Raw genomic sequence first — 17,574 nt, 5'->3', positions numbered from 1 at the left:
CATGCTCAGAATAAATAAAGCTATTGGCTACTGGCCTCTTTATAGTCCTGTCGTACGTGTTCTATGTCACCTCTTTCTGAACGATCGGATTTTCCGACAGCTTTGTGCCACTGTGTGTATGCAAGACAAGCTTGGGCCAAAATCTGTCGGAAAAAATCCAATGGATTTTGTTGTCGGAATGTCCGATCGTGTGTACGCGGCATAAGTGTCCATATACACATAGGCTTTTAGGATCGTTGAGGAGCTGCTACGGTTAGAGGAGGTTCAACCTCAACCTCCTCTAACCGCCCTATCCTGAGCGCGAGAGAATCCTGTTCAGGATAGGAAAGTTTTGACCGCCGGCCGCAAAACACGCAAGTTAGGGGTACCATGTACCTGGATGTTCTGTGATAGGGAAGTTTGTGTGTTTGGGGGGCTCTGTGATGGTAGGACTTTTTTTGGGGTGAGGTTCTATGATAAAAGGAAGTGTGTAATGGTGGTGCTCTGTGGGTGAGGGGCTCTGTAATGTAGGGCTGTGTTATTGGTGGGGGGACTCTAATGTTAAGGGGGGACTTCTGTGATGGGAGGACTGTGTGATTGAGGGGTTCTGTGATAGAGGGTGACTGTGTGATGAGAGGGCTCTGTGATATAGGGGCTCTGGTTGGAACTGTCGTGGGGGGGGGGGGGGAATTTGATGTGAATTGGGGACTGTGTGATTGGGGGGCTCTGTGATGGGAGGACTCTGTTATGATGAGAGGACTCTATGATACGGGCTTCATTGTGATGATGGAACTCTGATGCGATCGGGGGGCTTTCATGTACCGCGGGGGGGTCTGGACTGATAAGGGGGCTCTAGTGTGGCAAGAGCCCCCTATATGAAGGGATTCTGATGTAATGGGGGGGGAACTCTGGTATGATCGGAGGTTTCTGAAGTGAAGGGGGGTCAGTGAAGGGGGGGGCTTTGATGTGCAGTTAATTTCATCAAGATGGTTGGGTGTATCATCGCATTCTCAGGTTTTCTATTGATAAGTAGCATTTCAATTGTAAAATATTTTAGACTTTTTCCATACAGGGCACTTTCACCCCCTCCCTGCCCAGGACAATTTTCAGCTTTCAGCGCTGTCGCACTTTGAATAACAATTGCGCGGTCATACAACACTGTACCCAATTTATATTTTTATATGTTTTCTCACACAGAGCTTTCTTTTGATGGTATTTAAAGCGGGAGTCCGCCGGGACTCCGCGTTTTTTTTTTTTTTTTTTTAAAGCCAGCAGCTACAAATACTGCAGCTGCTGACTTTTAAAATAGTGACACTTACCTGTCCAGCGCGCCCGCGATGTCAGCACCCGAAGCCGATCTCTCGATCGTCTCTCGGGTCCTGCCGCCGCCATCTTGGGTATGGGAATCAGGAAGTGGAGCCTTTCGTCTTCATTTCCCGGTTCCCTACTGCGCATGCGCGAGTCGCGCTGCGCAATAAGGATGGACCCGCTGTCTCTGGGAGCTGTGTGTTTCCCAGCAAGCAGCGGGGGACTTTCGGAAAGGGGCGTAATCTACGCCCCTTTCCGCAGAGAGCTATCCCGGAAGTTGGTGCAGATACCTGTACTGTACAGGTACCTGCACCCCCCTCCCCCTTGAAAGGTGCCAATTGTGGCGCCGGAGGGGGGGAGGATTCCAATGACCGGAAGGTCCACTTTAGGGTGGACCTCCGCTTTAATCATCTCTGGGGCTTTTTATTTTTTGCTAAACAAAAAAAGTCCAAAATTTTTTTTTTTTTAAAGCACGCTGTGTTTCTGTTATAAAAATTTTGCAAAAAAATAATCTTAATTCATGAATTTAGGATAAAGGATAAAATGTATTCTGCTACATTTCTTTGGTGAAAATAATCCAAATCAGTGTTTATTATTTAGTCTGTAGGAAAGTTATAGAATCCACAAACTATGATACAGTATATATCTGAAAATCGATCAATCCTGATATACCGACAGTCCTAAAACGCCAGCAGGACAGTGCAAATATCCCCCAAATTACCCCTTTTTTTGAAAAGTAGACAGTCCAAGGTATTTAGTAAGAGGCATGGTAAGTTTTTTATTTTTTTTTCACACAATTTTTGGGAAAATGAAGTGCAGCACAGTGTCACCATATAAGAATGTAAAAAAAAAACAATATATTTTTTTAAATTTTTTTTTATATATTTTTTCTTTTTATTACATTTTATTTTTCTTTTCTTACATATTTTTAAATTTTTTTGTTGCATACAGTGACTAGTGCCATACACTGTTACCATAGTAACACTGTACTACTCTAGGGAGATGATCAGGGTTTTTTTTTTTTTTTGTTGCACACTTTGATTGCTTATAACAATTTTTAGTGAATGAAATGTATTCAATAAGTGTTTGCTATTGTGACTATCTGTGATTGGCCACAGCTAATCACATGGGACAGATGGGCTGTGATTGGCCCTGTCTGTACCATGTGATCACTGTGACCCATCACAGAGATAACACAATAGTACATAATAAACGGCATGAACAATTGTCATGTGATCTGCTGTGATTGGTCACAGTGATCACATGGTACCAGCAGTGGGCCAGTACACAGATTTGTCACCCGCTGTGTTCCGGGGACACACCCGGCGACAGATAGCTCTGCAGCGCAATCCGGGGAAGATATCATATGAGGTCCACCTGGATCTAGAGCAATCCTGCCTGGCCTATAGTCAAATGACAACCAGGCGGGTTGATGACAATCGCTCTAGATCCAGGTGGATTTCAAATGATGTCTTCCCCAGATTGTGCTGTGTGTACCCCGATTGCCACGCCGCTGCCGCGCAATCTGTCGCCCGCTGTGTCCCGTGGACACAGCAGATAATGGATCTGTGTACTGGCCCACTGTTGGTACCATGTGATCGCTGTGACCAATCACAGCAGATCACATGAGAATTGTTCACAATGAAAGGCTTCCATTTATGCCGTTTATTGTGTTAATCTCTGTGATTGGTCACAGTGATCACATGGTACAGACAGGGCCAATCACAGCCCATCTGTACCATGTGATTAGCTGTGACCAATCACAGAGATTAAATGCACCGCCGGTGGGCCACTTCTGCTGTGATTATTCACAGCAAAAGCCAATTTGCAGGGGCCGGGCACTGGATGTCCGCCGCCACCCGCCGATTGTCATTCTGATAGATATGCACCCCCATTTTGATAGGGGGGGGGAGGGATGGATTTTGTGTGGATTTTGTGAATAAAATCCCTCCTTCCTCTAGTAAAGGCAGAACACACAGTACACGCAAACACTGGCTAGGCACACATTTAACCCTTTGATAGCCTTAGATGTTTAACCCCTTCCCAGCCAGTGTCATTAGTACAGTGACAGTATATATTTTTTAGTACTGATCAATGTATTAGTGTCACTGGTTTCCGCAAAGTGTCAAAAGTGTCAGTTAGTGTCCAACTGTCCGCTGTAATATCGCAGTCCCGCTATAAGTCACTGATCGCCAGCATTACCAGTATATACCCCATACTTTGTAAACGCTATAACTTTTGCACAAACCAATCAATATACGCTTATTGGGATTTTTTTTTTAACAAAAACATATAGCAGAATACATACTGGCCTAAATTTATAAAGAAATTTGATTTTTATTATTTTTTATTATTGTATATTGTTTTAATAGTAGAAAGTAAAAACATTTTTTTTCCTTCTCAAAATTGTCAGCCTTTTTTATATAGAGCAATAAATAAAAATGCAAATACCACCAAAGGAAAGATTCATTTGTGGGAAAGGACATAAATTTCATTTGTGTACAATGTTGCATAACTGCGCAACTGTCAGTGTAAGTAATGCAGTGCCGTATCACACAAAATGACCTGGTCATGAAGTGGGGTAAATCTTCCAGAGGTCAAGTGGTTGACCAGATACTGCAGCAGGTTGGCTCGATTTTGCAAAATGACGTACCTGTACGTCATCTCAGGCCATAGACAGCGGGGGGGGGGGGGGGGGGGGGGGGGGGCGCTGATGGGCAAGAGGGGGAGCCAATCAGCGGATCCACTCCACAGAGGCAAAACTGTGATCTGCCTATGTAAACAAGGCAGATCCCCCGTTCTGACAGGGAAGTACACTGAGATCTTCTGTTCCTGCTAAGCAAAAACATGGATCTCTGTTTTCCGCCAGTCAGTCCATCCCCCACACAGTTAGCAAGCACCCCCTAGCGACACACTGAACTTTGATCGCCCCTGGTGTTAACCCCTTCCCTGCCAGTGTCGTTAGTACAGTGACAGTGTATATTTTTACCACTGTTCACTATAATAATATCGCTGGTTCCCAAAAAAGTGTCAGTTAGGTGTCCGATTTATCCCCCGCAATGTTGCAGTCCTGCTAAAAATCGCTGATCGCTGCAAATACTAGTAAAAAATAAAAAAATTAATGAAAATGCCATAAAAATATCACATTGTTTGTAATAACCATTATAACTTTTGCACAAACCAATCAATATACGCTTATTGGGATTTTTTTTTACCAAAAATATGTAGCAGAATACATATTGGCTTAAATTTATAAAGAAATGTGATTTTTAAAATATATATATATATATTGGATATGTTTTATAGTAGAAAGTAAAAAATATATATATATTTTTTAAAATAGATTTTTATTTTTATTTATTTATTTATAAAAATGCAAATACTACCAAAAGAAAGCTCTATTTGTGGGAAAGGACATACATTTCATTTGTGTACAACATTGCATAACCGCGCAATTGTCAGTTAACCACTTAAGGACCGGAAGGATTTGCCCCCTTAATGACCAGGCCATTTTTTTTTGCGATACGGCACTGCGTCGCTTCAGCTGACAATTGCGCGGTCGTGCGACATTGCACCCAAACAAAATTTATGTCCTTTTTTTCCCACAAATAGAGCTTTTTTTTCGTGGTATTTGAACACTTCTGCTGTTTTATTTTTTCCACTATAAAACAAAAGTAGAACGACAATAAAAAAAAAAAAAAAAAAAAAAATTAATAATATAAATATATATATATATATATATATATATATATATATATATATATATATATATATATTATTTTTTTACTAGCATAGGAAAGACACAAATATTTGTTACTTTTTGCTATAATAAATATCCCAAATTTTCTTTTATACAAAACAAATGTCTTCATCAGTTTATGCCGATATGTATCCTTCTACATATTTTTGGTAAAAAAAATTAAAATCGCAATAAGCGTATATTGATTGGTTTGCGCAAAAGTTATAGCGTCTGTAAAATAGGGGATATATTTATGGCATTTTTTTTTTTCTAGTAATGGCGGTGATCAGCGATTTTTATCGGGACTGCGACATTGCCGCGGACAGATATGACACTTTTGAAACGGTGGTTAATAGTAATAAAAAATTATTTTTACTTTTCAATCTGCAGCAGCTGTCATTTTCTGTAAAATTCAACACAATATGGCAACCTTGAGGTGTTCTATACACCCCCCCCCCCCCCTCTTCATAAATATAATTTCCTGTCTGTGTAATTGGCTCAATGATTTTCCCAGAAGTCTACACTAAGAAGTCCGATTTTGGGCATCTCCTACAATAGGAAGTTTTGTTTTTGGTGAGATATTCCTTAAGGGTTAAATACTTCTGCAACTTTTCTCATTAGACCACTGAGAGTGCACCAGGTGATTACAATGAACCAGACCTTCTCATCCTGAATCATTCTGCAAAGGACATGGTGAAACAAGCAGCTATTTCTTCACAGAAACTAAAGGTAGGAATCTGTTACAAAGTTTGTTAAAATCCCTGCAATGTACATCGATCACCCAGAGGGGATTGTGTTTTTCTCAACAATAATAGAGTTACACTTTAAGGTTAAAGGTGAATTAATGTCATTTTTGTGTAATGAATTTTTAAATGTACCCTCCTGTTAATACCCCTGTAATTTGCTCTAGAACAAAATGTATTGGCTTTGGCTGGAAGGTCAGCGATGATTTGTATCTGCCTTCCTCTGTCAGCCTCATTTCGTTCTGAAAGGAAATGTACTTTACACTCCGTATTTAATTAATTATGTGCTCAATTAGAACACGCTGTATTTCAATTTGCCGCAATTAAAAGGAAAGGAGCTTCGAAAGACGTCTTTATCTAACAAACCTGCAGCCCACTCATGTAAATTGGTATAAAATGCTAGGCGCTTTTTCACTTAAGGGCCCCATTCATGCTAGTGGTTGGGGGGCGGTAAAACTCTGCAGTTGAGCCCGCGGTTTTACTACCATCCCACTCATTCCTCCTTTAGCTGCAGAGGCAGCATTCAGTCACATTTACACAGTAATCAATGCATTTTTAATTGCACTGATTGCTGAATAAATGTGAATGGTCCCAAAATCGCGCCAAAAGTGTCCCCCCTTGTGGACATCCTTCCCAGAAGAGTTGAAGCTGTTATGGCTGCAAAGGGTGGGCCAACTCAATATTGAACCCTATGGACTAAGACTGGGATGCCACTAACCACTTCCAGAGCAGCTCACGCCGATACTGTATATGTTGGCAGTTTGAAGAGGGATATCTTTGTTATGGCAGCAGTTACTGCCATAACCCCGGCGCCTCTCTCCGGTGCCCTCCGCTGCTTACCGGAGCCGTCGGCAGGTGGTCGGGTCCTCTCCCTGGCTTGGTATGGAGATGAGTGAGGGGAAGATCACCCATCTCCAAACCATTGCAGGGCAGAAGCGACGTCAAAATGTCAGGCCGCGTACACACGGGCGGACTGTTCGCCCAACTTTGTCCGTCCAACAGTTTCGGCAAACAGTCCGCTCAAAATTAGCATGGACGGACATGGCCACACACGACGAACGAACAGTTTGCTGAAACCGTGCGCGATGACGTGAACGGCACGTACGACGGGACGAAAAATACGACGTCCTATACACTGCATTATAGCTTTCGGCGTGAAAATCCTTTCTGAGCATGCGCGCAACTTTGTTTGACGAACAAGCCTACACACGAGCGGACTGTTCGCTGAAACAAGGTTTCAGCGGACAGTTTTTCGGAAATTCCGAAAAACCTTGTCCGTCAAACTGTCCGCTGAAACTGTCCGCTGAAAGCCCACACACGAGCGGACTGTCCGCCCAAACACTGTTCAGCGGACAAAGTTGGGCGAACAGTCCGCCCGTGTGTACGCGGCCTCACTTCCGCCCAAAGCTCTTAAAGCAACATTTTTTACTTTTTTTTAAATGACATTTAATATTTTTTTTTCTTTTTTATGAAATGTATTTATTTATTTTTTTATTGCATTTTAGTGTACATATGAGATCTGAGGTCTTTTTGACCCCCAGATCTCATATTTAAGAGGACCTGTCATGCTTTTTTCTATTACAAGGGATGTTTACATTCCTTGTAATAGGAATAAAAGTGACAACATTTTTTTTTTTTTTTTTTTTAAACAGTGTAAAAATAAAAAATAAAAGGTAAATCTAAACATGCAACCTGTAGAATTTTTTAAACGTCACCTATAGAGGTTTTTAACAGTAAAAGTTTGTCCCCATTTCATGAGCAGGCGCAATTTTGAAGTGTGACATGTTGGGTATCAATTCACTCTGCGTAACATTATCCTTCACAATATAAAAAAATGGGCTAATTTTACTGTTGTCTTATTTTTTTATTCAAAAAAGTGTATTTTTTTCCAAAAAAGTGCACATGTAAGACCGCTACGCAAATACGGTGTGACAGAAAGTTTTGCAACGACCGCCATTTTATTCTCTAGGGTGTTAGAATTTTTTTTTTGAATGTTTGGGGGTTCTATGTAATTTTCTAGGAAAAAAACAAAAAAACAGTTTTTAACTTCTAAACAACAAATATCAGAAAGAGGCTTGGTCCTTAAGTGGTTAAAGTTCATGTGCGTGTAAAGGCAGGCGTCCCGATACTTTTGGTAATATAGTGCATGTGTGTGCAAGGATGTAGCCAAGGAGAACTTCCAAAATGCAGCAGCCAATCAGAATGAATTGTTCCTCTAACAGAGATCACAATACATCCCTGATAATGCCTTCATATGTTTTTCTGTCCAGAAGGACGGAGCCATCTTTATTCAAGCATCATCCGCTGCTCCTTTTTAGTGCAAAAAAAAACAAAAAAAAACGCAAAGGTGATCAAACACCACCAAAAGAAAGCTCTATTTATGGAAAAAAAAGTTACTTAAATTGAATTTGGGTACAGCGTCGTGCAACTGTGCAATTGTCAGTTAAAGTAACGCAGTGCTGTATCGCAACAAATGATCTGGTCATGGGGGGTAAATCTTCGGGAGGTCAAGTGGTTAAACTAAAAAAAGTCCGTAGATCTCAAGATATCTGTGGCAGCTCAGCAAAGAGAATCCTCATCTCTGCAATATATAAAGGAAACAGCAGAGGACGCCAACTAAGTGCAGTACAGTACATAGGAAAATACTTGTTTTAACCACTTGACCTCCGGAAGATTTACCTCCCTTCATGTCCAGGCCGTTTTTTTTGTGATACAGCACTGCGTTACTTTAACTGACAATTGCGCAGTCATGCAACTCTGTACCCCAACAAAAATGTGTCCTTTTTTTCCATAAATAGAGCTTTCTTTTGGTGGTATTTGATCACCTCTGCATTTTTTTTTTTTTTATTGTTGGGGCTTTAAAAAAAAAAAAAAAGACAATTTTAAAAACAAAACAAAACAATACTTTTTACTTTCTGTTATAAAACATATCCAATAAAAAAAATAAAACTTAAAAAAAAAAAAAATCTAATTTCTTCATCTATTTAGGCCAATATGTATTCTGATACATATTTTTGGTAAAAAAAATCCAAATAAGTGTATATTAATTGGTTTGCGCAAATGTTATCGCATCTACAAACTATGGAGTATTTATTTTTATTTTTTTACTAGCAATGGTGGCGATCAGCAACTTATAGTGGGGCTGCGATATTCCAGCGGACAATTGGACACTAACAGACACGTTTGACACTTTTTTAGGAACCAGTGACACTAATACAGTGATCCGTGCTAAAAAATATGCACTGTCACTGTACTACTGGCACTGGCTGGGAAGGGGATAAACACCACGAAGCACAGTCAGAGGCCCATTGAATCTAAATTAATATGGAAAGCAGTGGCGGCCGCTCATGCAGGGTGCAGGGGCGCTGCCCCCCCCAATCCATGTATCCAGCCCCTAATCTACAGGAAGGGTGCCGGATGTATGGATTCCAATGTTTTTTTCTTTTTTTTCAAAGCACGTGATAAGAGCCTGAGGCTCTAATTGGCTTAAAAAAAGGGTGGGCCCGGGGCGCAGAGTATTGCGCCCAGAGTCAGCCTGTTGTGTGACATTAGAAAATTAATATTTACTAGACCTGTGCAGTTCGTTTCGTTCCTAATTAAAATTCAGAAGAGTTTTAATTTTCTGGAAATTCAGATATATCCGAATTTCTGAATTAGAATTGTACCAAATTTAAAACAATCAAATGTAACAAAATAACGAAAAAAAAGATTTGGACGGAATTGTTTTTAAATACTTTTCGAATTTGAATAGTTTCCAAATTCAAATTTGAAAACTTTTCGAATTCAAAAACTTTTTGAAAAAAACTGTTTCATTTTGATCTGTTATTTACATAAATTTGTTTAGTTAAATTAGTTCCATTCATTAAATTTGTTTTCGTTTGGTTTATTTGTTTTAGTTTTGTTCATTCGTTTTCGACTTGATTCAAATTTTTCGCATTCGGAACGATTCGAAAAGTTTTTGAATCAATTTCGAATAGTTTTTGAATGCTAAATATTTTCAATTTCAAAATGTTTCCAAATTCAAAAACTTATCGAATTCAAAAAGTTTTCCAATTTCCAAAGAGAATAAAAGAGAATAGAAAATAAATGAATAGAATAGAAAAAAAAAGTATTTGTTTTTCTTTTCTATTCCTTTATTTTCTATTCTATTTTATTCTCTTTGGAAATTGGAAAACCATTCGATTTAAAAAACTATTCAAATTTAAAAACGTTTTTGAAATTGAAAATTTTTCGAATTTGAAAACTATGCGTATTTGGAAAACTATTCGAAAACGTTTCAAATCGTTCCGAATTCGAAAAATTTTAATTGATTTTGAAAACGAATAAACAAAGCAAATTCCAAAAACAAATTGACCACTTGCCGTCTGTGCTATAGCCGAATGATGGCCACAGCGTGGACCTCAATCTCCGGGATGACGGCCTCCCCTTTGCACGCTCCCTGCGCACGCCCTGTGATCACCGTGTTACTGAGACTCGGGTGATCACAGACCCGAGTAAGGGGCCGCTCCCGGCTGACAGCTGATCACATGATGTAAACAAAAGCTTGAGAAAAAAAAGCCGATCACCGGCTTATCTGCAAGGGACATTGGTCCCGAAGAGGCAATTATGCCTCACCTGTGCCCACCACTACCCCCTGCCAGTGCCACCTGCCATTGCCACCTGCCAGTGCTCACATTGCCCACCAGTGCCACCTATCAATGCCCATGTGTGCCACCTATCAATGCCCACAAGTGCCACTTATCAATGTCCACCAGTGCAAATCAGTGCCACCTAGCAGTGCTGCCTATCAGTGTAACCGATCAGTGCCCATTATTGCCACCCATCTGTGCCCATCGCTGCCACCTATCAGTGCACATCAGTGCCACCTCATAAGCGCACATAAATGAAGGAGAAAAATTACCTGTTTGCAAAATTTTATAACAAAATATAATTTTTTTTTATTTTTAATTCGGTCTTTGTAAATAATTTTAACAAAAAAAATAAAAACCCCAGAGGTGATCAAATACCACCAAAAGAAAGCTCTATTTGTGGGAAAAAAATGATAAAAATGTAATTTGGGTACAGTGTTACATGACTGCGTAATTGTCATTCAAAGTACATCAGCGCTGAAAGATGAAAATTGGTCTGGGCAGGAGGGGGATTTAGGTGCCCGGTAAGCAAGAGGTTAAACAAATGAAACGAATTTAACTAAACTAATTTATGTAAATAACAAATCGAAACGAAAAAAAAAACATTCTGCACATGTCTAATATATTCGCTATGTCTTCCTGTTTCTCCTCCCGGCCGATCGGGTCTCAGTACCCGCTTCCTGAGTCCTAAGACCCTGTCTGGCTGCGGGTCCTGATTGGCCTGGAGGAGATGCAACCGCCGGTATTCGGGAAGAGACGCGGGGGAGCCGCGGACCGCCCCCGAAAGAAAACTGAGCACCAGCCATCACTGATCTTCATGTTGGGGGGGGGGGGGGGGGGGGGGGGTGCAAGAACTAGGGAAGGCAACATATAATCAGATTGAACATGAGCTTAATGCTGCGTACACATGAGCGGAATGTCCGACAGAAAAGGTCAGACGGGAGCTTCTCATCGTATATTCCGATCGTGTGTATGCCTCATCGGACTTTTTTTTTCTCTAAAATTCTGACGGACCTAGAAATAGAACATGTTCTAAATATTTCCTAAGGAACCGATTCCTATTGGGAAAACCGCTCGTCTGTATGCTGTTCTGATGAACCAAAAACGACGCATGCTCTGAAGCAAGTACGAGAAGGAAGCTATTGGCTACTGGCTATTTAACTTCCTTTTTCTAGTCCCGTCGTACGTGTTGTACGTCACCGCGCTCTTGACGGTCAGACTTTGGTGTGATCGTGTGTACGCAAGACAGTTTCAGCGGAATTCCATTGGAACTCTGTCGGAAAAACCCTCAGAGTTTATTCCGACGGGAAAACCGGTCGCGTGTACGCGGCATTGGAGGTGAACCCCAGTATGGGTGTTGTGATGGACCTCTCTGTCCTCTGCAACCAACTCTTCTAATACCAGATAAGGATAGAAGGCCACAAATTCCATGAATTACCCCCCGGAGGTGTCACTTCCCTTTCTGCAGATGTTTGCCGATCGTTCCCCCCCCCCCCCGCTGCTCCTTGAAAATTAAGTGTGAAGATTAAAATATTCAGAAGCCAACGATACTTACATTCTGCATACTTTTGAAGTTGAGCGAATTCTGCAGGGCTGAGATTGACCCACTTTTCCTGGTTCGTCATTATGGTCATACAGGCTCCAGGCTGCCGAGCGGATGAGTGTGACAGTCGGAAGGAAGCAATAATTGATATAATTTTCTCCCAATCCCCCCCCTCCCCCCCGAGAGTCTTCAGTCCGCGGTGAAGGGATAATTATAGAGATGAAATCCTCTATGAAGTCATTGTGCGTTTAAAACTCTGAAAAGACAAAGAAATACAATTAAATATTGGAGGATTTTTTTCAGCGTTATCTGTCCAGTCATATTCCCCTCCCCCCCTACTATAAGAGGACTCAGCAAATCCAGCTAATCATACAGATTTATTTTTTATTTTTTTCTAAGAAAACAATATTTAATGACCAATGCATTTCAATTTAGGTTAAATACAGAACAGTATCCATAGCAAAGACTTCTCTATGGATGCCAACCACAGTTTCCTCATTGTTAAAGGAAATATATATTGTTTTTTTATCTATTTATTAGGTTAAAATAAAAAAATATATATTTTTTAATTATAAGAAGACACTTTAAAAAAATAATATTGTTATTAGATGATTTCCTGTGCTGATTGAATGTTATTCAATCACTTACAATGTCTAAAAAATATTTTCAATACTGGAACCAATGGCTTTAAATTTTAGGTTGAGAAAAAAATAAAAAATAAATAAAAAGATTGTTATTATAAGAAGACACATATGAGGGGTATTTATAAACATATACATTATTTATAAATATTCCTCATATGTGTCTTCTTATAATAACAAACACAGACATTTCTAAATACTCCTCATGTGCTCATGTGTGTCTTCTTATGACAGCAAACATTTATAAATCATTTCTGAATACTCCTCATGTGTGTCTTCTTATAATAATAATAAAATTATATAAATTAATAAAAAAATAAATAAAAAAATATATTATAAATATATATATATATATATATATATATATATATATATATATATATATATATATATATATATATATGTATAATTTAATTTAATTTTTATTTTATTTTTTTATTTATTAATTTATATAATTTTATTATGTAATATTATTATAATAATACACACATGAGGAGTATTTAGAAATAATATATATATATATATATATATATATATATATATATATATATATATATATATATATATATATATATATATATATATAGCTTTCAGTTAAGAGAAAAAATACAGCACTCAACGAGGAACTAGATTATCCATAGCAAAGACTTCTCTATGGTTGCCAACCGCAGTTTCCTCATCATTATAGGAAATAGATACTGTTTTTATGTTTCTTCTTTTAATCTATTTATTAGGTTAAAAATAATTTTAATGTTTTTTCAATTATTATAAGAAGACACATTTAAAAATATATATATTATTATTCGAATATTTCCTGTGCTGATCGAATATTATTCATTGATTTGCAATGTCTAAAAATGATTTTCTAGTACTGGAACCAATGGCTTTCAATTAAGAGAAAAAATACAGAACTCAGCAAGGACCTACAGTATTCGTAGCAAAGACTTTTCTATGGACGCCAACCGCAGTTTCCTCATCATTATAGGAAATAGATAATGTTTTTGTTTCTTTTTTTAATCTATTTATTAGGTTAAAAAAAAAAATCAATTATTATAATTATTATAAGAAGACACATTTAAAAATATATATTATTATTAGACTATTTCCTGTGCTGATGGAATCTTATTCATTGATTTACAATGTCTAAAAATTATTTTCTAGTACTGGAACCAATGGCTTTTAATTTTAGGTTGAGAACATAAAAAAAAAAAAAATATTTGCTATTATAAGAAGACACATATGAGGGGTATTTATAAGTAATTAATAATATATATATATATATATATATATATATATATATATATATATATATATATATATCTTTATAAATTATTTATAAATACCCCTCATATGTGTTTTATTATAATAATAAACATATATATAGAAACCCCCTCTGTACCATAGTACAGAAAACCCCCTCTCTTTTTTGGGTACCATTGTACAGAAACCCCCTCTTTTTTTGCAGTAACAATGTTTTTGGCCTCTGAGGGTCATAGAGCTGGCCTGGGACCATCTGATCCCCGGCCAGCTCTATGACCCTTGGAGGCCGAAAGTGACATCACGACGTCACTTCAAAAAAGAGAGGGTTTTTTTTGGGACATTAAATGAGGTACATGACATCATGTGCCTCCATCATGTGCCTCCATCTCTATTATATGAGAAAACAGAGAGTTGGGACTTTGAGTGAGGAGCGCAACTGACAGTTGCTAAGATATAACATATTTATACATCAAGTACAACAAAAAGGTTTTAGGCCCCTTTCACACTAACGTCCCGTTCAGGCCCGCCTGTCAGTTTTTCAGGCGGACCTGAACGGGTGCTCCATAGAGCTCTATGGAGCGTCGGATGTCAGCGGTGACATGTCCGCTGACATCCGACCCGCTCCGATCCGAAAAAGTGTGACGGAGGAAAAAGCTATTTTTCCATCCGTCTGCGGATCGGATCGGATGACGACGGGCACTGCGGTCCGTCGTCATCCGATCTCCCATAGGGGAGAGCGGCGCTGTGACAGGTCTGTCCCTGCGCAGTGTGCGGAGACAGACCTGTCATCTCCCTGCTCAGCGGGGATCGGCGGAGTGATCCCCGCTGAGCAAACGGACATCCACGGGGCGGATCAGAACTGATCCGCCCCGTGTGAAAGGACCCTTATTATTAAATAACCTCATTGATAAATTGTAAAAAATATGAAGTACATTGCAACAATACATATAGTAAAACATATACCTCAGTGTAGATGGAATCAAAGCACACATAGCACAAGGGCGTGGAACTATATAATAAAGAGCTGTTTGTATGAGAGATCTCAATAATTGTGAAAGAATATGGATTAACTCTTTCACGCCTAAGCCGGTTTCTGACATTACCAAACATTTTATATCAGGGGTTGACAAATTTGCTTGGAGTCTAGGAGCCAGCTAAAAAAGTTAGGAGCCAAGTCCGTGACGGCGATCTGGACCTGTCCCTGGCCTGACATGGAGACGAGTGAGGGGAAGATAGCGCCCCCAGCCCCTCACCTGTCTCCAAGTCATTGTCCATAGCTATTAGAGGGACATTTTATTTGTTTTATTTTTTTCAAATGACGATTTTTTTTTAAATTGCATTTTAATGTAAATATGAGATGTGAGGTCTCTCTGACCCCAGATCTCATATATAAGAGGACCTGTCATGCTTTTTTCTATTACAAAGGATTTTTACATTCCTTGTAATAGGAATAAAAGTGACACACATTTTTTTTTTTTAAAAGAACAGTGAAAAAAAATAAAAATAAAAGTTAAAAATAAGAAAAAAAAAAAAAATTTAAATGCGCCCTGTCCCGCCAAGCTTGCGTGCAGAAGCGAACGCATATATGAAAGCAATGTTCAAACCACACATGTGAGGTATCACTGCGATCGGTAGAGTAAGAGCAATAATTCTAGCCCTAGACCTTCTCTGTAACTCAAAACGTGCAACCTGTAGAATTTTTTAAACGTCGCCTATGGAGATTTTAAAGGGTAAAAGTTTGTCGCCATTCCATGAGCGGGCACAATTTTGAAGCATGACATGTTGGGTATCAATTTACTCGGCGTAACATTATCTTTCACAATATAAAAAAAATTGGGCTAACTTTACTGTTGTCTTATTTTTTTTTATTAAATAAATTATTTTTTCCCCAAAAAAAGTGCGCTTGTAAGTACGCTGTGCAAATATGGTGTGACAGACATTATTGCAACGACCACCATTTTACTCTCTAGTTTGTTAGAATAAAAAAGAAAAAAAAAGTGTGTGTATGTATGTATGTATGTGTGTATGTATATATATATATATATATATATATATATATATATATATATATATATATATACACACATACATATATATGTATGTATATATGTATGTAATGTTTAGGTTTTCTAAGTAAATGGAAGGAGATCTATTAGCATTAATGGTTGTAATTCCAACGGCCACCACAAGATGGCGCCAGATTCCAGAAGGAATAGGATCACAGAAGGGAATAGCTAGCATCACAGAAGGCCTCAAAGCCGGGGGCTCAATTACCGGCCGCCGGCGGCGCGACCCGACGCAATCACGCTGGGGGGGTCCACGGAGACAGGATACCCCCAGCTGTGCTGCCCCAGGCGCCAGTCGCTAATTCTAGTCGCCAATGCGACCTGGCGCCCGGGTTTTGTCGAGCCCTGTTTTATATATATATATATATATTATATATATATATATATATATATATATATATATATATAATTATTTTTTTTGAGAGGAGACCCTAGGGAATAAAATGGTGATTGTTGCAATATTTTCTGTCACACGGTATTTGCGCAGCAGTCTTTCAAACACATTTTTTGGGGAAAAAAGACACTTTCATGAAATAAAAAAATAAAAATAAACAGTAAAGTTAGTACAATTTTTGTTGTATAATGTGAAAGATGATGTTTACGTCGAGTAAATAGATATGTAACATGTCACACTTTGAAATTGCGCACACTTGTAGACTGACGAAAAAATACGGTACCTAAAAATCTCCATAGGCGACGTTTCAAAAAAATGTGACAGTTACCAGGTTAGAGTAACAGAGGAGTTCTTTTGCTAGAATTATTGCTCTCACTCTGCTGATTGCGGTGATACAAAATACAATAAAATAAATAATAAAAACATGTTTAAAGCGCCCCCATCCCTGCAAGCTCGCGCGGCAAAGAAAAAACACACGTAAGTCGCGCCCGCAAATGTAAACGGTGTTCAGACCACACATGTGAGGTATCGCCACAAACGCTAGATCAATAATTCTAGTGCTAGACCCCCTCTGTAGCTCTAAACTGGTAACATTTTTAAAGCATTGCTTATGTACATTTTTAAGTTTAAAAATTTGGCGCATTCCACGAGTGTGCGCAATTTTAAAGCGTGACATGTTAGGTATCTATTTACTATCTATTTACTTGCCGTATCATCTTTCACATTATACAAACAAACTGGGGGTAAATATTGTGTTTTTGTTTTCTTTTCATTCATGAAAGTGTTGTAGCGGCCACATCTTTTGCAGGGCGGCCTTGACTTGTTGGGCTTACCGGTTACCTTCTCTTGGCCTGCTCCTACGCGTCTAGGGGTTCCCAGGGTTGATACCCAACGACTTTTACACTGACACAGATAAAGTCCTTTCAAAAAGGTTTATTTTGCAGTAGAACTTTCACAACACAGTCTCTTAGGGAACAGAGGGCACGGGTGAAGAACTCAGGTACCTTGGACTGCAGGTTTAACAAAGTCTCTAAATCCACCCAGAGGGTAGCCACTCGCAGCTGGGTACTTCAAGGCTGAACAGATCTCTAGCCAGAGATCATGGCAGTCAGCACGTTGACTCAAAACTTGAACAATCAACTGAGGGTGAACAGGAGGAACCTTTTTCCACTGTACCTGGAATGTTTCCCGCTTCCTCAATGGTACTGGAAAAGTGTGAATTCGTCAATGTCCTTCTCAACTCAGTAACCAGGCACTTCTCAGGATGGCACTT

At 39.0% G+C, this 17,574-nt stretch overlaps 1 protein-coding gene and 1 long non-coding RNA gene across 2 annotated transcripts in view; both read right to left on the bottom strand.

Moving 5' to 3' along the window:
- DGKB (diacylglycerol kinase beta) overlaps positions 1–12,088 on the bottom strand; it is a 662,201-nt gene extending 650,113 nt beyond the window's left edge. The window contains exon 1 of the mRNA XM_077490704.1: positions 11,953–12,088. Coding sequence (XP_077346830.1) covers positions 11,953–12,031 — 79 coding nt within the window. The 5' untranslated portion in view covers positions 12,032–12,088. The remainder of the gene's footprint in view (positions 1–11,952) is intronic.
- A 30-nt stretch (positions 12,089–12,118) lies between these two features.
- Positions 12,119–17,574, bottom strand: part of LOC143998196 (uncharacterized) — a 190,247-nt gene continuing 184,791 nt past the window's right edge. Inside the window, exon 3 of the long non-coding RNA XR_013277776.1 lies at positions 12,119–12,196. This is a non-coding gene — a long non-coding RNA (uncharacterized LOC143998196). The remainder of the gene's footprint in view (positions 12,197–17,574) is intronic.

Source organism: Lithobates pipiens, unplaced genomic scaffold (genome assembly GCF_037356315.1).
Source record: "Lithobates pipiens isolate NorthernLeopardFrog02 unplaced genomic scaffold, aLitPip1_a1.2 Scaffold_19, whole genome shotgun sequence".
NCBI lineage: Eukaryota > Metazoa > Chordata > Amphibia > Anura > Ranidae > Lithobates > Lithobates pipiens.
Note: the sequence above shows the minus strand (reverse complement) of the source record. Positions and strands in the feature narration are given on the sequence as shown.